General features: G+C 48.8%; 1 protein-coding gene across 5 annotated transcripts; it reads right to left on the bottom strand.

Annotated features, from left to right (window-relative positions):
* Positions 1 to 5,577: 5,577 nt before the first annotated feature.
* On the bottom strand, positions 5,578 to 14,874 carry LOC142912103 (uncharacterized). 5 transcript variants are annotated; one of them, XM_076060411.1, is made up of 8 exons: positions 14,668 to 14,874; positions 11,853 to 11,993; positions 11,632 to 11,709; positions 9,877 to 9,969; positions 9,598 to 9,703; positions 8,563 to 8,729; positions 7,863 to 8,111; positions 5,578 to 6,339 (listed from the first exon to the last, which is right to left on the bottom strand). In XM_076060411.1, the coding sequence occupies exons 2-8, from the start codon at positions 11,941 to 11,943 to the stop codon at positions 6,179 to 6,181; spliced, it is 945 nt and encodes a 314-aa protein (XP_075916526.1). In that variant the 5' UTR covers positions 11,944 to 11,993; positions 14,668 to 14,874; the 3' UTR covers positions 5,578 to 6,178. The 5 variants fall into 5 exon arrangements, with proteins under 5 accessions (XP_075916526.1, XP_075916527.1, XP_075916528.1 ...); XM_076060412.1 differs by lacking the exon at positions 11,632 to 11,709; XM_076060413.1 differs by lacking the exon at positions 11,853 to 11,993.
* Positions 14,875 to 18,357: the final 3,483 nt, after the last annotated feature.

Below are 18,357 nucleotides of genomic sequence, written 5' to 3'. Positions count from 1 at the left end.
GTTTTAAAATGAAACATCTTTGAATCGTGTTGTGTTTTGAATTAGATGATTGTTATTTCTTCATTAAAAGCTTCTTTCAAGCATATTTCGTCTCTAACAGCGACTACAGGGACCACGTGATTGTTAAAAAAAAATTATTTGATTATAACTATATTTGCCTACAATTCCTATTGTGTAGCTTATTTAGACTATAATTTATTCACTACCCAAACTGTATTGACTTGAAAACATAGGAGCTGATATTTGTAAGCAATGTCTTTGTTATTTATACGTTTGACAAAAAAATATTTGCACAAATTGAACTTGTTCAGATACAAGGTGAATTCACAAGGCTTTGTAAAAAATCCAATATTTCAGAATTTTGCCTTAACGGAGAATATTTTTTTAAAATGTTGGTAAAAATAAAGATTCAGAAATATATATTGTGCCGTGTCTACAATTTTATTGTAAAGTGGAATTGGTAAAAAATATATATATTTGTACACGTAGAGGCGTTGTGGGCCATAAGTCTGGTGACACAGAAGTTTAATTTATTAGGTATAGCCCTGTGAGCCATGCGGCTCATAAGTCGGGTACAACCGCAACAAACATAAGTCTGGTGACACAGAGACGTTGTGGTCCATAAGTCTGGTGACACAGAGACGTTGTGGTCCATAAGTCTGGTGACACAGAGGCGTTGTGGTCCATAAGTCTGGTGACAGAGACGTTGTGGTCCATAAGTCTGGTGACACAGAGGCGTTGTGGTCCATAAGTCTGGTGACACAGAGGCGTTGTGGTCCATAAGTCTGGTGATACAGAGGCGTTGAGGTCCATAAGTCTGGTGACAGAGGCGTTGTGGTCCATAAGTCTATGGGCTGTGTTGAGTCTATGGCAGTGTTGAGTCCATGGGTAGTGCTGAATCTATTGGCAGTGTTGAGTCTATGGGCAATGTTGAGTCTATGGTAGTGTTGAGTCTATGGTAGTGTTGAGTCTGTGGGTGGTAGTGTTGAGTCTATGGGTGGTAGTGTTGAGTCTATGGTAGTGTTGTGTCTATGGTAGTGTTGAGTCTATGGGTGGTAGTGTTGTGTCTATGGTAGTGTTGAGTCTATGGGTAGTGTTGAGTCTATGGTAGTGTTGAGTCTATGGTAGTGTTGAGTCTATGGTAGTGTTGAGTCTATGGGTGGTAGTGTTGTGTCTATGGTAGTGTTGAGTCTACAGTGAGGGAAAAAAGTATTTGATCCCCTGCTGATTTTGTACGTTAGCCCCATGACAAAGAAATGATCAGTCTATAATTTTAATTGTAGGTTTATTTGAACAGTGAGAGACAGAATAACAACAAAATCCAGAAAAACGCTTCGCTACGTGGCCACGAGTGACGGTGAAATATGAAGAAGGGGCGACCCTGAAGCGTGAAGGTCAGGAATCTTCTCCGGGTGCTCCTCCTCCCACGTTTGCAGGCGCCTATCACCGTCATCACAGCATCCCAATGGCAGTATTCTCGACACGAATATCTCGAGACTCAAGGAGGCTATTCTGGACAAATTCATTCGCGTTATTCTTATTATTATTGTAATCCTCATGTGTGTATGTTGAACTTCTTTCGCACAGTACGTAGCAAACCTTGCTATACATCCTAAATAGAAGAGTCATCCTATGCAGAGGCCGGTGCCTGCCAATAAATGTATAATTTCCACCCTCAAGCTCAGATGAGAGCCGTCAAATGTATATTTGACAATGGTGACACTTTGATTTGTGTTTCTGGATAAGGTTAACATATAGGTTGCATTTTGCATTCAAACAGATGCTTATACAGGAATACAGCTTCTGACCTTCAAGTGTGCATAGCGTTAATTTTATTTAAGCCGAGATGCCATTCATTAATGTGAATGGAAATAAGCTCAAATATATGTTTTATGAAAGTATACCACATTGATGAAATGTATGGTGTGCATTATTGAAGGTCTGTGAACTTTCTAACAGTTTTCCCAGGAAGTGAAGAAACTTGTCAAGCATTTCTAAAACACTTTATATAAACAAGGTTAATGTTTTAATGGTATCTGTGAAAGCAGAGGATGGAGCTCTTTTTTCATCAGCGGAGTACGGTGCCCACACTCCTCTTACACAGCAACTCTTTGAGTTATGGATCACGCAGAGATCGTAAAACTCTGCACGCCCGACTTGCAGGGCAGCACTGTGGTGTCTGTAAGAGCATTCATTTTTATCTATGCACGTAGTCTTCAGTCTCGGTGGTGCTTTCCTGGGTAAATATTCTAATGAAATATGGATGATGAACGTTAGCAACTGCTCAATCTGCTGTGTGTGTATATTTACATTTCTGCTCTAATTTGATGCGTGAGAAGGGGAGATCCATTTTTCACTTAATGGGAACCAGTCTCCCCGAAAAAAGACTGCAGTATAGTGGTTGTACAAATATACTTACAGCTTTGTTGAACAGCACCACTCACCTTCATTACAGTGGAGATAACCCATGTATATCAGTTCACCAACATTGATCTGTTGTTCACACATTACTAAGGTTGTGGTTATGGTGGTGGAAACAGAAAAATGCATTTGTGGGGGCTACCGTCCCCCGCCATCACCGAATTGTCGGGGCCGTTGGCCCCCGACTCCCCCGTTAAATTCATACCACTACCACAACTGCAACACCCGTTGTATGATTATGCCCGTGGGTACCCGTGTACCTCACGGCGCAGCTCTACTCACGCGGTAACCACCGCCAGCAGCATCGCGTGCTTGAATTGTGTAATCTTGTTTCATTTACCTTCGCAGCCGGTCGGAAGCAACTAATTAGGTCGCGCTGCGCAATTCCCGGCACGCGCGGCGCGTGCCGTGAGCGCCGCTGCTCCTGCACGTCCCCGTACTGGCGCGGGCGAAGTGCAACCAGTACCACACAATGCAGAGGCTCACCACACCACGCACGAGTGCATTTAATGATCGAAGGACCCGTACTTTTATTCCCAGGGCGATAGCACGTTGCTGCTGCCCCGGCATGCGCGTCAAGCCCCGAGTGGACTCACCCGTGCGAGCGTAAACACGTGGGTAAAATTAATCACTCACGCGCAAACAAAAGAATCACCGCGGGCAGGCTCGCCACACCACGCACCGCCCCTCCGTACTCACAGAGACAACACGATGCGGTTTATACCCTACGGACGGTTTATTCCCCACGAATAAACGAACTAGACTGTGCGTGTCAGTACGGACCAGCAGGACAGGTCTAACCTATCTCGCTACTGCCTGATACTTAATCGACCTGTCTGCCCTCTATTTTCTCTCCCCGTGCTTCCCCAAAGCGTCCCTTTTTATCCTCCTTTCAAAGCCCTCGCACCGCCCATCCGCGGTGCATCACGGGTCAGGCCGTTAATCCGCGGTGCATCATGGGTAGGGCCGTTAATCCGCGGTGCATCATGGGTAGGGCCGTTAATTCGCGGTGCATCATAGGTAGGGCCGTTAATCCACGGTGCATCATGGGTAGAGACGCTAACCCGCGGTGCACCATGGGTAGAGACGCTTAACCCGCGCTGCCCCGCTCCCCACCTGTCTGCTGGTCCGCGTGTGTCCTAGGCATCTCCTCACTGCAGTTCTCAGCGAGTTCTCCATGGTCATTTAATTCTAAGTTAAGCCACGGCGCCGCAGTGCCATTTGGCCTGGGGGGGGGGGTGCCTGCCAATTCCCTAACCCTGAGAAACCGTGGAGCACCCCCACGAGGGGGCCTCTCAGGTAACAACTCAGGGCAGGTGCCCCCCCCCCTCCCCATGAGGCCCTACTTGAGTGTGTGTGTGTTTAGGTGGGGGGGGGGGGCAGGGGAAGTGCTGTGATGGGAGCCAGGTGGCTTCTCGGTCGCAGCAGCACAGCGACTGCCCCGGTTTCGACGGAGCGGCTTCTCTGTTGTGGCACCACAATGGCAATTGTCATCCCGGCCGAGGGCCGCCTGACAGCGAGGGACATCTGTCGCTTCATTACTGAGAACTTCCCCTTCTATCAGAACAATGACAAGAAGCGGGGAAACTCTGTCCGTCGCTGCCTCACGTTTGAAGACTGCTTCGTTAAAGTGCCCAGAAGGCCGGGCCGGCCGGGCAGAAGCAATCACTGGGTCGTGGACCCGGCGGCTGCGAACATCTTTGATGACGGCTCGTATCAGCGCAGGAGGAAGAGGTTCAAACGGTGCGGTGTGGTGTGGGGTGAGTGGGCGAATGACTGGATGGGTAGGTGAGTGGGTGGGTAGGTGAGTGGGTAGGTGAGTGGGTGGGTGAGTGGGTGGGTAGGTGAGTGGATGGGTAGGTGTGTGGGCGAATGACAGGGTGGGTAGGTGAGTGGATGGGTAGGTGAGTGGGCGAATGACTGGGTAGGTAGGTGAGTGGATGGGTAGGTGAGTGGGTGGGTAGGTGAGTGGGTGGGTAGGTGAGTGAGTGGGTAGGTGAGTGAGTGGGTAGGTGAGTGAGTGGGTAGGTAGGTGAGTGGGTGGGTAGATGAGTGGGTGGGTAGGTGAGTGAGTGGGCGAATGACTGGATGGGTAGATGAGTGGGTGGGTTGGTAGGTGAGTAGGTGGGTAGGTGAGTGGGTGGGTAGGTGAGTGGGTGGGTAGGTGAGTGGGCGAATGACTGGATGGGTAGATGAGTGGCTGGGTAGGTGAGTGGGTAAGTGAGTGAAAGGGTGGGTGAATCGGTTGGTGGGTGAGTGGGAGGGTGGGTGTGGATGTGTACTGTGATGCATCTGCCAATTGCCTCAAGTCAGTCAACCCATGGCATCTGGGTCTGTCCCGTGACCTGTCAGCGAACTTGGCCTAAGCTCCGTGGTGATCTCACGGGTGGTCGGGGCATTTAAACTGGAGCATGATGTGTTTATTTTGCTCCCCATAGAATGTGGAGATTTTACGTGGTAACAACTTCTTTAAACACCACCGAGGCGTCGTTAAGCGTCTCTTTCAAACCGTGATAGTTTGCGAACGGTAGTTTCCCTTATCTCCAGATATATAAAAGGCAAAGTTGTGATTATGTGTGTCTGTTCAAAATGTTTAGCGTACTTCCCGACATGCAACAAACTTTAAATTTGCCATGTGGGTACTTTCCAGACTGTACACCGTGCAAACATTATAAAAATACACTTTTAGCTTATATTTTAGGGGGGGGGGGGGAGCTCAATAATGCATTTATTTTTTGCACGGCAAGTGAGCTGTGACATCAAATCTGTCACGTGACCCGCGCACGTGGAAGCGTAACGCATTGTAGTGTAGCGGTTAGCGTTGTCTGTGTGTCTGTGTGTGTGTCTGTGTGTGTCTGTGTGTGTCTGTGTGTGTGTCTGTGTGTGGCTGTGTGTGTGTCTGTGTGTGTCTGTGTGTGGGGGGGGGAGCGGTAGTGTAGTGGTTAGCGCTACGCTGCGCTACGAACCCGGCGACCCGAGTTCGATTCCCGCTCACGGCCACCACCGGTGACGATTATTTCAACCGGTCCTGGGCCTCCCCTAGGTCGACTCAGCCTCAAACGTGTAAATGTTGTGGTGTGAACATCGGGAGACAAAGGCGGCCGGACGTGGTGAATCCAAGTCCCGGGCGAAGCCGGGTAGTTAAAGCTCGTGCTGTTATATTCACAATCAGATGTTTTTATTTCGACTCGAGGAAAATCGGTGAAATCAGAAGCCAACGATAGGCCCCAGTTGTGGGCCCTTCTTAACCTGGTAACAAAATAATATTCTTAATCAGTGATGTCCTCACCTAAGCGTGTGAGACGAGACGGACGCACAAGACTCTAGTCTCCCTTTGCTGTACATCACTCACAGAGCACCACAGCGCCCCCCCCCCCCCCCACCAGATCCACAACAGCGTTCGCCCTGCAAGACTAAGGCAGCTTCTCCCTGCCTCAGCTGGACCATCAACAACGGCAACATTTGTGTCAACAACAGCAGCAACAGCTAACTTGGCGCCTTTATCATTACGTCTTCAGCACGGCAGCAGCAGCAGCACGGAACAACTTCAGGGCATGACTCAGTCGCAACTCGCGTTTAAAATCGTCACGCAAGACGGCTCTCCGCGAGACGTTCGCGGGCACACGGCGAGTTACTTTTTTCCCCGAATAAAACTCGGGACAACGTGAATGCGTGGAAACGAGAAACGATGTCGGAACGCAACGGGGCATCGCAAATCGTAAAGATTTTTGCGAGAGCGAGAAAGAAAAGCTTCCTTCTAGACGTCGCCGCCGCGCGCCAACGACGGCACCAGCGCGAGCAGAAGCGCCGTGGGCCAAGCGGCACCGGGGCAGCAAGACGCCTTGCTGGTGGCGGACGCCCGCCCCGCTGACGTCGTCACCACTGACGTCGTCGCCGCTGCTGATGACGCCATCGCCGCTGCAAAGGGGCAAGCGGAGAAACGAGACGTCAGTCGCCATCGCTACGATGAGAGCGATGTACGAGTACCGGGGGGGCCTCCTATAACCCTCCGCCTCCTCCTCCATTTCCACCACCACCAACAACACCAACACCACCAACACCACCAACACCAACACCACCACCAACATCACCACCAACACCACCACCAACATCACCACCAACACCACCAACATCACCACCAACACCACCAACACCACCACCAACATCACCACCAACACCACCAACACCACCAACATCACCACCAACACCACCACCAACACCACCAACACCACCACCAACACCACCACCAACACCACCAACACCACCAACACCAACACCACCAACACCAACACCACCAACACCACTAACACCACCACCGCCACCACCTCCTAGGGGATGGAAGATTTGTTGGAGGTTGTTGGTAGTTGAGACTGAAACCTCTTCCTCACTTGTTCACTCAGCCACTCACCCACCCACCCAATCACTCATTCAGAGAGACGATCCATCACACTACGTTTAAAACTATTTGGTAAATTAAAACGCCGACTGTCACATCATTGACGTCAGGTGCCCGATTGTAACTCCTCTGCGGTGAGCGGTGGACCACCACCACCACCACCGCCACCCGCGTGTCAACAACGCTCTTTGCCAAAACAGCAAACCCCTGCCCAGAGTTGCGATGCTGAGAATCGTTTTATTGTCAAAGCGTTATTTTATCTCCGTTTGACCGCAAATTGGTTGACTGCCCTCGATGTGTGCACCTCCATGAGTCCATGGGAGCCTTTAACATTTAAGTCTATGGGAGCCTTTAACATAGAAGTCTATGGGAGCCATTTAACATTGAAGTCTATGGGAGCCTTTAACATTGAAGTCTATGGGAGACTTTAACATTGAAGTCTATGGGAGCCTTTAACATTGAAGTCTATGGGAGCCTTTAACAGTGAAGTCTATGGGAGCCTTTAACATTGAAGTCTATGGGAGCCTTTAACATTGAAGTCTATGGGAGCCTTTAACATTGAAGTCTATGGAAGCCTTTAACATTGAAGTCTACGGGAGCCTTTAACATTGAAGTCTACGGGAGCCTTTAACATTGAAGTCTACGGGAGCCTTTAACATTGAAGTCTACGGGAGCCTTTAACATTGAAGTCTGTGGGAGCCTTTAACATTGAAGTCTGTGGGAGCCTTTAACATTGAAGTCTATGGGAGCCTGTAACATTGAAGTCTATGGGAGCCTTTAACATTGAAGTCTATGGGAGTCTTTAACATTGAAGTCTATGGGAGCCTTTAACATTGAAGTCTATGGGAGCCTTTAACATTGAATCCAAGCATGAATGGAGCAAGCACTTGGGAACCCGAGCAGCCAATGGAGATTCACGGGGTGGCCAGAAACCAAGTTTTTTTAAAACCCAGGACTTTCCGCGCCGCCGATCTCATTGGGCTGACCACGGCCATTTGCATCGTCAGGGTGGTCAGACGATCCAAGCCGCCGCCCTCCCGCGTACCTGGCGAGGTAGCTAACAGCTCGTCGTCGTCATCCTCGCCCTCATCAGCACCGCCGTCACGGCCGCTACCGGCGTTGGGGGCCGATGGCGAGGACGTAGAGGCCTCCTTGCCATCGTCCTGGCCCTCCTCCTCGTCCTCCTCCTTCTCGTCCTCCTCCTCGTCCTCCTCCTCGTCTCCCTCCTCGTCCTCCTCCTCGTCCTCCTCGTCCTCGTCCTCCTCCTCGTCCTCCTCCTCACCGCCCGGCGCCACTGTGGGGGTGGTTGTGGGGGTGATGGTGGTGGTAGTTAATGGTGGCGGTGGCGGGTGTAGCGGTCTACACCGCGCTACACCGCGCTACGAACCCTGCGAACCCGAGTTCGATTCCCGCTCACGGCCACCAACACGCGGTGACGATTATCTGAACCGGTCTTGGGCCTCCCCTAAGTCGACTCGGCCTCAAACGAGCACCCGGCGCGGTGTGTGGCGAACATCGCCAGCACCGGGGAGACAAAGGCGGTCGGGCGTGGCGCCGGCCACCCGCCCCCTCGTGCGCCGTGCCGGCCTTCACAGGCGCCGCTCGCTAACGGCGCTCGCCCCCGCGGCCTGTTGAGGCTACACGGCGGGGGATCTTCGTCTTCGACGGCGGCGGTTAATGGCTCGGCGCCGGATCGGAGAGGGATTCCGGCCGGCGGGTTTGTTGCCGGCGGCGACTTTGCTCACCTTCGACGGAGAGGTGCGCCCGCAGCTGGTCGCTGTTCAGGTTGTTGGTGGCGAAGCAGGTGTAAGTGTCCGTGTCCTCGCGCCGCAAGTCCAGGATGCGAAGGGTGCCGTTCTCGAAGATCTGGAAGCGCTCGCCCTTAACTTTCAAGCTCCGGTAGTTCCTGAACCTGGCGGTGCGCGGGAAGGCGTGGGGGGGGGCAGGCGGGGGGCAGGTGGGGGGCGTGAACCGTTGCGGTTTGACGGCGATGCCGTCGGGGGTTTTGAGATCCGGGGTCGGCGGCTTCGGGAGACGCGGAGGCGAACGTCCCGGGGGACGTTGGAGCGGCGAGGTTCACGCGGCCCTCCGCCGCGTTGAGTGCCCTTCTCTCGCTCTCTCGCTCTGAGCCACATCCGCGTGGCGGCCATCGACAGTCGCCCAACCCCGCCCCCGCACGCGCGAAATTATAAATGTTAGCCTATGGGAGCCTTTAACATTGAAGCCTATTGGAGTCTTTAACATTAATGTCTATGGGAACCTTTAACATTGAAGTCTATGGGAGTCTTTAACATTGAAGTCTATGGGAGTCTTTAACATTGAAGTCTATGGGAGTCTTTAACATTAATGTCTATGGGAGCCTTTAACATTGAAGTATATGGGAGCCTTTAACATTGAAGTCTATGGGAGTGTTCTATGTTGAACTTCTTTCGCTCCGTACGTGGCCAGCCATGCAAACCCGCTGGCGGCATTCACAAAACAGACTCAGCTCCCGTACCTCTTATTAGCACGGTTGGCCATGTAGGGTGCGAAAGAAGTTCAGGGCACGTACAGCCCTCGCGACAGGGAGCGTCGAGGCGCGATGACGGCATGCCGAATGAACGAGGAGCCTCTTCGTCGTCAGGGCTGTCGTTTGCGACATGGCCGGGTAGCTTCTGAAAAACAGCTGCACGGCTCGGTGGGCATCAGGCGGTGAAATAAACAAAAAGAGTCTCCAGCGAACGGAGAGCGAGAGGAGAGGCGGAGCGGGATGGACGCTCAGGCGCGGCGTTCGGTCTCACCACAGGATGGTGGCGGGCGGCCACACCGAGCACTCCATGTACACCGCCTCTCCCTCTCTCGCCCTGTACATCCTGTCTGGCTCCGTCAGCATCGACGGGGGGCTGGCTGTGTGAGGCGGTGGTGGGGGGGGCAGAGACAGCGAGCGGGCAGAGGTCGCTCCCGAGGGTGGTGGGGGGGGTCGCTCCGGGCCGAGCAAGTACTTGCAGTGCTGCACCTTAACAAACTGCGTACTCAACTGGGCCCTGTACGTGTGTGTGTGTGATGTCGCAACCGTGCACCTTTCCGTCGTGTGTCCGGAGGTTGCTGCTTTGCTGCATACACCTGATGTGAGCTTCTTTGGTACCGTACGTGGCCAGAGATGATAACCGCAGCTGCGGGCGAAAATACAGCAGAGTGTTAGTAGGGTCTCTGTGTGAGTAGTGTGTGGGTCTCTGTGTGAGTAGTGTGTGTGTCTCTCTGTGTGAGTAGTCTGTGGGTCTCTCTGTGAGTAGTGTGTGGGTCTCTCTGTGAGTAGTCTGTGGGTCTCTATGTGAGTAGTGTCTGGGTCTCTATGTGAGTAGTGTGTGGGTCTCTGTGTGAGTAGTGTGTGGGTCTCTCTGTGTGAGTAGTGTGTGGGTCTCTCTGTGTGAGTAGTGTGTGGGTCTCTGTGTGAGTAGTGTGTGGGTCTCTGTGTGAGTAGTCTGTGGGTCTCTGTGTGAGTAGTCTGTGGTTCTCTGTGTGAGTAGTGTGTGGGTCTCTCTGTGTGAGTAGTGTGTGGGTCTCTGTGTGAGTAGTGTGTGGGTCTCTGTGTGTGAGTAGTGTATGGGTCTCTGAGTGAGTAGTGTGTGAGTCTCTGTATGAGTAGTGTGTGGGTCTCTGTGTGAGTAGTCTGTGTGTCTCTGTGTGAGTAGTGTGTGAGTCTCTCTCTGAGTAGTGTGTGGGTCTCTCTGTGAGTAGTGTGTGGGTCTCTGTGTGAGTAGTGTGTGGGTCTCTGAGTGAGTAGTCTGTGGGTCTCTGTGTGAGTAGTGTGTGGGTCTCTGAGTGAGTAGTGTCTGGGTCTCTCTGTGAGTAGTGTGTGTGTCTCTGTGTGAGTAGTGTGTGGGTATCTCTGTGAGTAGTGTGTGGGTCTCTCTGTGAGTAGTGTGTGGGTCTCTGAGTGAGTAGTCTGTGGGTCTCTGTGTGAGTAGTGTGTGGGTCTCTGAGTGAGTAGTGTCTGGGTCTCTATGTGAGTAGTGTGAGGGTCTCTGTGTGAGTAGTGTGTGGGTCTCTGAGTGAGTAGTGTGTGGGTCTCTGTGTGAGTAGTCTGTGGGTCTCTGTGTGAGTAGTCTGTGGGTCTCTGTGTGAGTAGTGTATTGGGTCTCTGTGTGAGTAGTGTGTGGGTCTCTGTGTGAGTAGTGTGTGGGTCTCTGTGTGAATAGTGTGTGGGTCTCTGTGTGTGAGTAGTGTGTGGGTCTCTGAGTGAGTAGTGTGTGAGTCTCTGTGTGAGTAGTCTGTGTGTCTCTGTGTGAGTAGTGTGTGGGTCTTTGTGTGAGTAGTCTGTGTGTCTCTGTGTGAGTAGTGTGTGAGTCTCTGAGTGAGTAGTGTGTGGGTCTCTCTGTGAGTAGTGTGTGGGTCTCTGTGTGAGTAGTGTGTGGGTCTCTGAGTGAGTAGTCTGTGGGTCTCTGTGTGAGTAGTGTGTGGGTCTCTGAGTGAGTAGTGTCTGGGTCTCTCTATGAGTAGTGTGTGTGTCTCTGTGTGAGTAGTGTGTGGGTATCTCTGTGAGTAGTGTGTGGGTCTCTCTGTGAGTAGTGTGTGGGTCTCTCTGTGAGTAGTCTGTGGGTCTCTGAGTGAGTAGTGTATGGGTCTCTGTGTGAGTAGTGTGTGGGTCTCTGTGTGAGACCCACAGATACCCACACACTACTCACAGAGAGACCCACACACTACTCACACAGAGACCCACACACTACTCACACAGATACCCACACACTACTCACACAGAGACCCACACACTACTCACACAGATACCCACACACTACTCACACAGAGACCCACACACTACTCAAACAAATACCCACAAGTGTTTCGAGTACTCGGCCCCGCTTGAACGTCGAAGTGCTTCGTTGAAGCTATCATTTGCAAGAGCCGGGGCGCTTCTGAAAAAAAAAAGAGCCACGAAGCTCAGTGGGCATTGCCTGGTGAAGTCAAAAGAGTCGAGTTTAGTCGATGGCCTTTAGTGGGAGTAGCGTTGAGAGGGGGCATCGTCTCAAGTGGGGTAGCGGCGCTGTTTGCTACTCACGGTCAAGGGGCAGGGTGAAGGGGTTGTGACGGTCGCCCAGCACAACGACCAGCAAGGCCACTAAACGGGTGGTGGTGTGGAAAGTCTCCATGGGGGGGGGGGGGGTGGCAGATGGTCGGCCTGGCGGCTTCCTTCACTTGGCTAGGAGGGGTGAAGGGGAGGGAGTAGGAGGAGCAGTGGGAATGATATTTATTTAGACTGCAAGAGGAGGAATCCAAAGCGCTATGAAGCTCTTTTTTCACAGATGTCCAGCTGTGGCGCTGGGTCAGAAACATGACAACAAACACAAAACAAAAACACGGCGTGAGTGCAGAGTTACAGGAAGAGTAAAACAAATCACTTTAAAAAAATATATATACTAATAAAACTAACCAATGTTTAATCTTGCCACGCGAAGCACACCACCGTGCTACATAGCTCTTTTTAAGAAGAGACATTGGCCCATAAACGGTGGGCTGATATCAAGTGGACATTCAGGGCAAAATACTCTAAACGCGTGGCGTTTCTGAATGTGGAGGGGAAAAAACCGGAGGACTCTGGGAGAGAAATCCACGCGGCCGCGGGGCGCGAGAAACGTCAACTCCAAAGATAGAGCAGGGAGTGTCAGGGTCGGTATCAAACCCCACGACCTCCTGTACACCAGGTGACAACCATGCCGGGTTAAAGACCTCCTCCTTCACAACGGGACAATTGGATGCATGCCTAAGGCTCCCTCACTGATGGACACGTTCCTCCTGTGTTGAGCAAAATGTTTAGGTTCTCATCGTTTCGCAGAGGCTGCATTTTTTGCCACCGCAGAAAACGAACGTTGGGGGAAACGCCTCCTCGCATCGGACTCTTTGTTTTTTTTTGCTGAAGTCACGTAGGTAAAAAAAAATCTATAAAATAAATAAATGAAAAAAACAACTCAATTAAAATCACGACGTTTCGGAGGCAGCAGCACAAGCTTCCGTCTTGAGGTGGAAACCGTCACAGCAAAATTGCTGCATCAGGTGAAGAGAACTCTAAGACACCCGAGATTGTATACAGGTTAAGGGGGGGGGATAAGAAGGGCCGTGGGGGGGGGGCTAAGTTAAGCCACCTTCTGTTATGCTGCAGGGGGTTGGGGACGGAGAGATGGCCGTGTGCAGGTTGAAGAGCGTTACACACGTGAACCAGAGGCAGGAGGCAGTAGTTAAGCTGACAAACTGGTTACCTTGCAGAGTATACTGCTGTAAACTATAAGGCTGCTAAAGTTTAACTTGGGTTTAACTTGATTTTTTTTTACCTCCGCGGCTTTACCGAAAAAAATCCAAAGAGTATGAATCCTTGCACATCACGAAAGCTTCAAATCTAGCGCCTCACATCGTGTTAGTTTGGCACCGATGTTCGTGCTGATGTTTTAAACTAGATCAATAAAACAACATTGATTACAGCCCCAGCTCAGGTTTTTCCCATCAATGAAACAGCCCCTGAAGTGAGAGCACCTCCCAGGGTATAAACCAACACTGCCGCACATCTGTCCAAGAGCTGTGTAATAAAAACAATTGAGTTGAAAAAAATGTCAAACCGACAGGGAAAGGGGCTCCTGGCAAGTGTGACCGCCAGCCAGGTTGATGTATTGGTAATGAGAATGTGCAATTTTTTTTGTCCTTGGAAACACGGACTATGAATAAAACGAGATATTCTTAGCTCTTTCAGTAAAGTCACGTTGAAGGGAAACAATAAAATAATAAAATATATAAAACAATAAAAATTCTCACGACGTTTCGACCATAACACACCGGTCGTCATCAGGTCGAAACGTCGTGAGAATTTTTTTTGTTTTATATATATTTTATTGTTTTATTGTTTCCCTTCAACTCTGACTTTACCGAAAGAGCTAAGAATATGAATTACCGCAGTCACGAAAGCTTCAAATCAAAATTTAAAACGAGATACTCGCAGAGTTTACGCTTCTGAATGTGCACTTGTTCAAGCAATTCACTCGGCCTAAGAGGCAGACGCACGGTAAATTATTGGGCGGCACTTTGTAAGCTCCTAAGGTAGACAAAGCGAGCTTGAACGCGACGCGCTCTAGTGAAGTCTTTTGAGCGACGCATAGTTCATAGTTGATTTATTTGGTATAGCCCTGTGAGCCATTCGGCTCTTGAATCGGGTGCAACCGCAACAAACAAAAAACATGAACAAGAAAACATCTTAAAGTGATTATGTGACTGTGCAAACAGAAAATACAGGAAAAAATATCAAAATATCCCTGAAATAGCACCGTACACCAACGCTGTGTGCAAAAATCCCAGTGGGATACAAGTCAAATAACAACAACCACAAGACAACTAAGATTAAAGCCATCAGTCTAACTCCGTACTACAATAAACAAAAACATGGCCAAAACAAAAAAACTTTTCGAAATCACCAAAATAAAAGCCATAAATCCAATGTAACAGTGATCATAGGGACTGTGACCGAATTTTTAACAATAAACTACATAAATAAATTATAACACCAAAATCTAGAGCCATAATTTAGGCCACTGAATAGCAGTGGCAGCTAGGGTTGTACAACTCCTCTAGAGCACATTGACACGCGTGCATTGCAAATAATTCAAGTTTAAAACACGCAGCAAAGATTCGTTACAGAAGCCTAGCGGCAGCCTTCAGGCATCCTTTGGAAGCTTGCTAACCCACAACATAACCTAGAGACCATCTTCCAGGTCTCTATGGAGACCATCCCATGACAGCGGCATCTGTAGCCGGCCAAAGTGCCGCCTCGGCCGGCTGGGCAATCTAGCCGAGACCGGTGACACTCCCGGAATAGGCCTCAACGCGGCACTCACCAGCGCAACGCTGCGTAGGTGTCTGGGGAGGGGGTCTTGAGCTATATCCTCCTTCGTGGTGAGGTTACAAACAAAACAATGTCCTCGTGTGGTCGTGGTGGAGGAGGAGATTCGACGTTCCGTGCCTCGAATCATGGGCAGGCGACTCGGCGGGGCTGTTATCACGTGAGGCCTTAGCAGGGTGCTTTTATAAATCGTAGTGCGGATAGGCGAACACGCAGTGCGAGCGAGGCTCAGATTCTGTAGAATTGATAAACACTGCCCATAGACTCAGCACTGCCCATAGACTCAACACTGCCCATAGACTCAGCACTGCCCATAGACTCAACACTGCCCATAGACTCAGCACTGCCCGTAGACTCAACACTGCCCATAGCCTCAACACTGCCCATAGACTCAACACTGCCCCATAGACTCACCACTGTGATCTCTACATTGGGTCAAACTTAACATCTCTTAATGTTCGACAGCTTGTGCACCAGATCTTATTTATTCACGATGTACTTACAAAAAATTCCGCAGACTACCTACTGGATCTCCTCTCTGTTTCAAAGAACAAATTTGACCTCAGGTATTCGCTCATTTACCAGCTTCACATTCCCATTGCCGTACAAAAACTGGAAGGGCCTTTGCTATTCATGACCCCAGGGTCTGGAATGCTATTGCCAATAAACTGCAACTTGAATCACTACCTATGAGATCTTCACTCAAAACTGCTCTAGAGGAGTTGTACACCCCTAGCTGCCACTGCAATTCAGTGGCCTAAAATATGGCTCTAGATTTTGGTGTTATAATTTATTTATGTAGTTTATTGTAAAAAAAATCGGTCACACTCCCTATGATCACTGTTACATTGCATTTATGGCTTTTATTTTCGTGATTTCGAAAAGTTTTTTTTGGTTTTGGCCATGTTAATGTTTATTGTAGTACGGAGTTAGACTGACGGCCTTAATCTTAGTTGTATTGTGGTTGTTGTTGTTATTTAACTTGCATCCCACTGGGATTTTTGCACACAGAGTTGGTGTACGGTGCTATTTCAGGAATATTTTGATATTTTTTTCCTGTATTTTCTGTTTGCACAGTCACATAATCACTTTAAGATGTGTTCTTGTTCATGTTTTTTGTTTGTTGCGGTTGCACCCGATTCAAGAGCCGAATAGCTCACAGGGCTATACAAAATAAATAAACTAATGAACTAAAATGAACTTATATCGAAAGGCACATTAACATAATGTTTTCATACACCAAATGTATTTATTTATTTACGGAGAAGCTCATTGTGGGAGGAGCGTGTCCCGTTTCCCGGAAGGGGCGTCATGTCACCTGCTGCCGCGTGACGTCACGAGGTAACAGGAAGCTATCGCTTCCTGCACTGAAATCCGAGGTGAGAAGTTCTCATTGCGATTGTGGTTGTTGTGGTGGTGGTTGTGGTGGTTGTTGTTGTTTACCAAGGTAGAGCCTCTCTCTCTCAGGGATGTCAGTTGAGTAGCAGCGAGCATGGGAATCGATGGCCAGGTTGGAACTTTACAACGCGGGGCCTAGCCACGCGGGGCCTTGCCTCCTGCTCTCGCCTGATTGCATTCACTTTAATAATCTCGCTTAAGTTTAATTTGTCTTCACCCGGCTCGCCACTTTGTAACTTTGTTTTATTGTAAATATTCACGCAGTTTTTATTTTCTTTTGTTAGCAGGCCAAGCCCGCTTGAGCTGCTATACCGCTCTTGTTATCAGAAGCGACCTGCCCACAACAACACAAGGTGAGGCTTTGTCAACGTGTGTGAATGTTTTGACTTAAAACTTTGGTGACTGCAGGAATTAATATTCTTGGTTCTTTCGGTAAAGTCACGTAGATAGAAAATAAAATAACAATATAATAAAAATGAAAAATATTAAATAAAGCAAAAAAACCCACGTTTTGATTGCAACACAAGTGGTCTTTATTTAATTTGATTGTATTATCTGTTATTGTTATTTCCTATCTACGTAACTTTACCGAAAGAACCAAGAATACGTGTCAATAGAAATAGGTTTTACCCTTTTAACTGGCACAAAAACTGACACCTTTATTCAAGGCGTCATGTTTGCAATAACCACAACACAAGCAGGCAAAATGCAAACAAAAGAGACAACTCTGATAATAATATTGGCACTGTCCTTGAATTTGATTGGTCCACACCCGAGACGGCTTTTCTTAGAGCCCAGTCTCCACTGGTGTTGGACCAGAAGACGCCAAAAGGCGTACAACTCAAAAACAGCGCACTCTCAGAGTATTGAGGGCTCGGGGTGAGCATTTACATTATGAAACCTTTGACAGTAACAAGATATTGAAATAGGTTTTACCCTTTTGTTTGCATTTTGACTGCTTGTGTTGTGGTTATTGCAAACATGATGCCTTGAATAAAGGTGTCAGTTTTTGTGCCAGTTAAAAGGGTAAAACCTATTACTATATCTTGTTACTGGCAAAGGAGGTCTCATCAAGTACGTGTATCAATGTCTATCGGTCAAAGACGATAAACGGAGAGACTCGCAAACTCCAAATATACAGGAGGCGTCTGGGTCGGGATCGAATCCATGACTTCCTGTATACCAGGTGAGGTAGTTAACATCTCACCACGGAGAGAGACACGCAAACTCCAGTTAGCCTCGGCTATGTTCGTTGATCCTCATTAATTACTTGGTGGAGTGAGGAAACATTAATGCTGAGCAGATGAAGGTGGCCAGGCATGTTTCTGGACATGCCACCGCCTCTTGACCCGTGCCAGTGTGTGACAGTGTCAAGTTTGTGTTTGCAGTAAAGTCTATGCTAAATTATCCTGTTTGATATGTAAACCCCTTTGTCAAGGTGCCTCACTTCTCTCAACCAGCTTAAAAGACGCTGAGAATCTTAGCAGTGTTCATTGTAGCTCTGTCGTCCCGACAGGTCTGTTCCTTTCACCTGAAGAAGGCCACTTGTGTTGCGGCCAAAATGTCGTGAGAATTGAATTGTTTTATTTTATTATTTTATTCTCATTCTACGTGACTTTACCGAAAGAACCAAAGAAGATCTATTAACTCTGTTGAACACGGACGTTATATCAAAACAATAGTTTATTTTTGTTTTCCTCTGGAACTCTTTGCAAGAATGGAAACAGGAGGTGAACACAGCACACACATTCATCTGAAGTCGAATCTGTTCATCCCAGCAGTCAAGGACATCTGAGCCTGGATTCACACCTCTAAGTTGTGATTGAACATTAATTCATGCATTTCTGCATAACACAAATAGTTTTGTAATCTTATATTCTTAGTTTTTTCGGTAAAGTCACGTTGAAGAGAAACAACAAAATAATAAAATATATATAAAACAATAAAAAAATTCTCACGACGTTTCGACCATAACTCAAACGGTCGTCTTCAGGTGTGTTGGTTCGCATACATTTATTTTTAAACGGCGAATTTATTTATTTATAAAAAACGTTAGTGCCACGCGCAACGATTTGGCAGTTTGCCCAGGACTAGTCCATCTATATTCTGAAAAGAGGAGGGGGGAGACAACATTTTTTTTTATAATATATGCTGTCTGAAAGCCACTGTAAGCATGAACAATCAATTAAGACCTGAAATGGTTTATCAAATCTTTCCAATGATTGCTAAGATAGAATCCATCTTCTCGGTTGAAATTGTCTCTGTGCTTGTATATGTGGATAGCCTC

The sequence above is a fragment of the Petromyzon marinus genome, unplaced genomic scaffold (genome assembly GCF_048934315.1).
Source record: "Petromyzon marinus isolate PM22_M1 ecotype Great Lakes invasive population unplaced genomic scaffold, UKy_Petmar_22M1.pri1.0 PM_G_Scaffold_19, whole genome shotgun sequence".
NCBI classification, from domain to species: Eukaryota; Metazoa; Chordata; class Hyperoartia; order Petromyzontiformes; family Petromyzontidae; genus Petromyzon; species Petromyzon marinus.
This window is presented reverse-complemented; position numbering and strand designations above follow the sequence as displayed.

What these genes read in the sequence shown, in the direction of transcription:
- LOC142912103 (XM_076060411.1), bottom strand. Translation starts at nt 11,943, where the DNA reads ATGGAGACTTTCCACACCACCACCCGTTTAGTGGCCTTGCTGGTCGTT. An exon ending in GCCGAGTACTCGAAACACTT is followed by an intron (nt 9,970 to 11,631) that starts GTGGGTATTTGT and finishes TTTCGCCCGCAG; the next exon opens with CTGCGGTTATCATCTCTGGC. An exon ending in GCTGTTAGCTACCTCGCCAG is followed by an intron (nt 6,340 to 7,862) that starts GTACGCGGGAGG and finishes GCCCCTTTGCAG; the next exon opens with CGGCGATGGCGTCATCAGCA.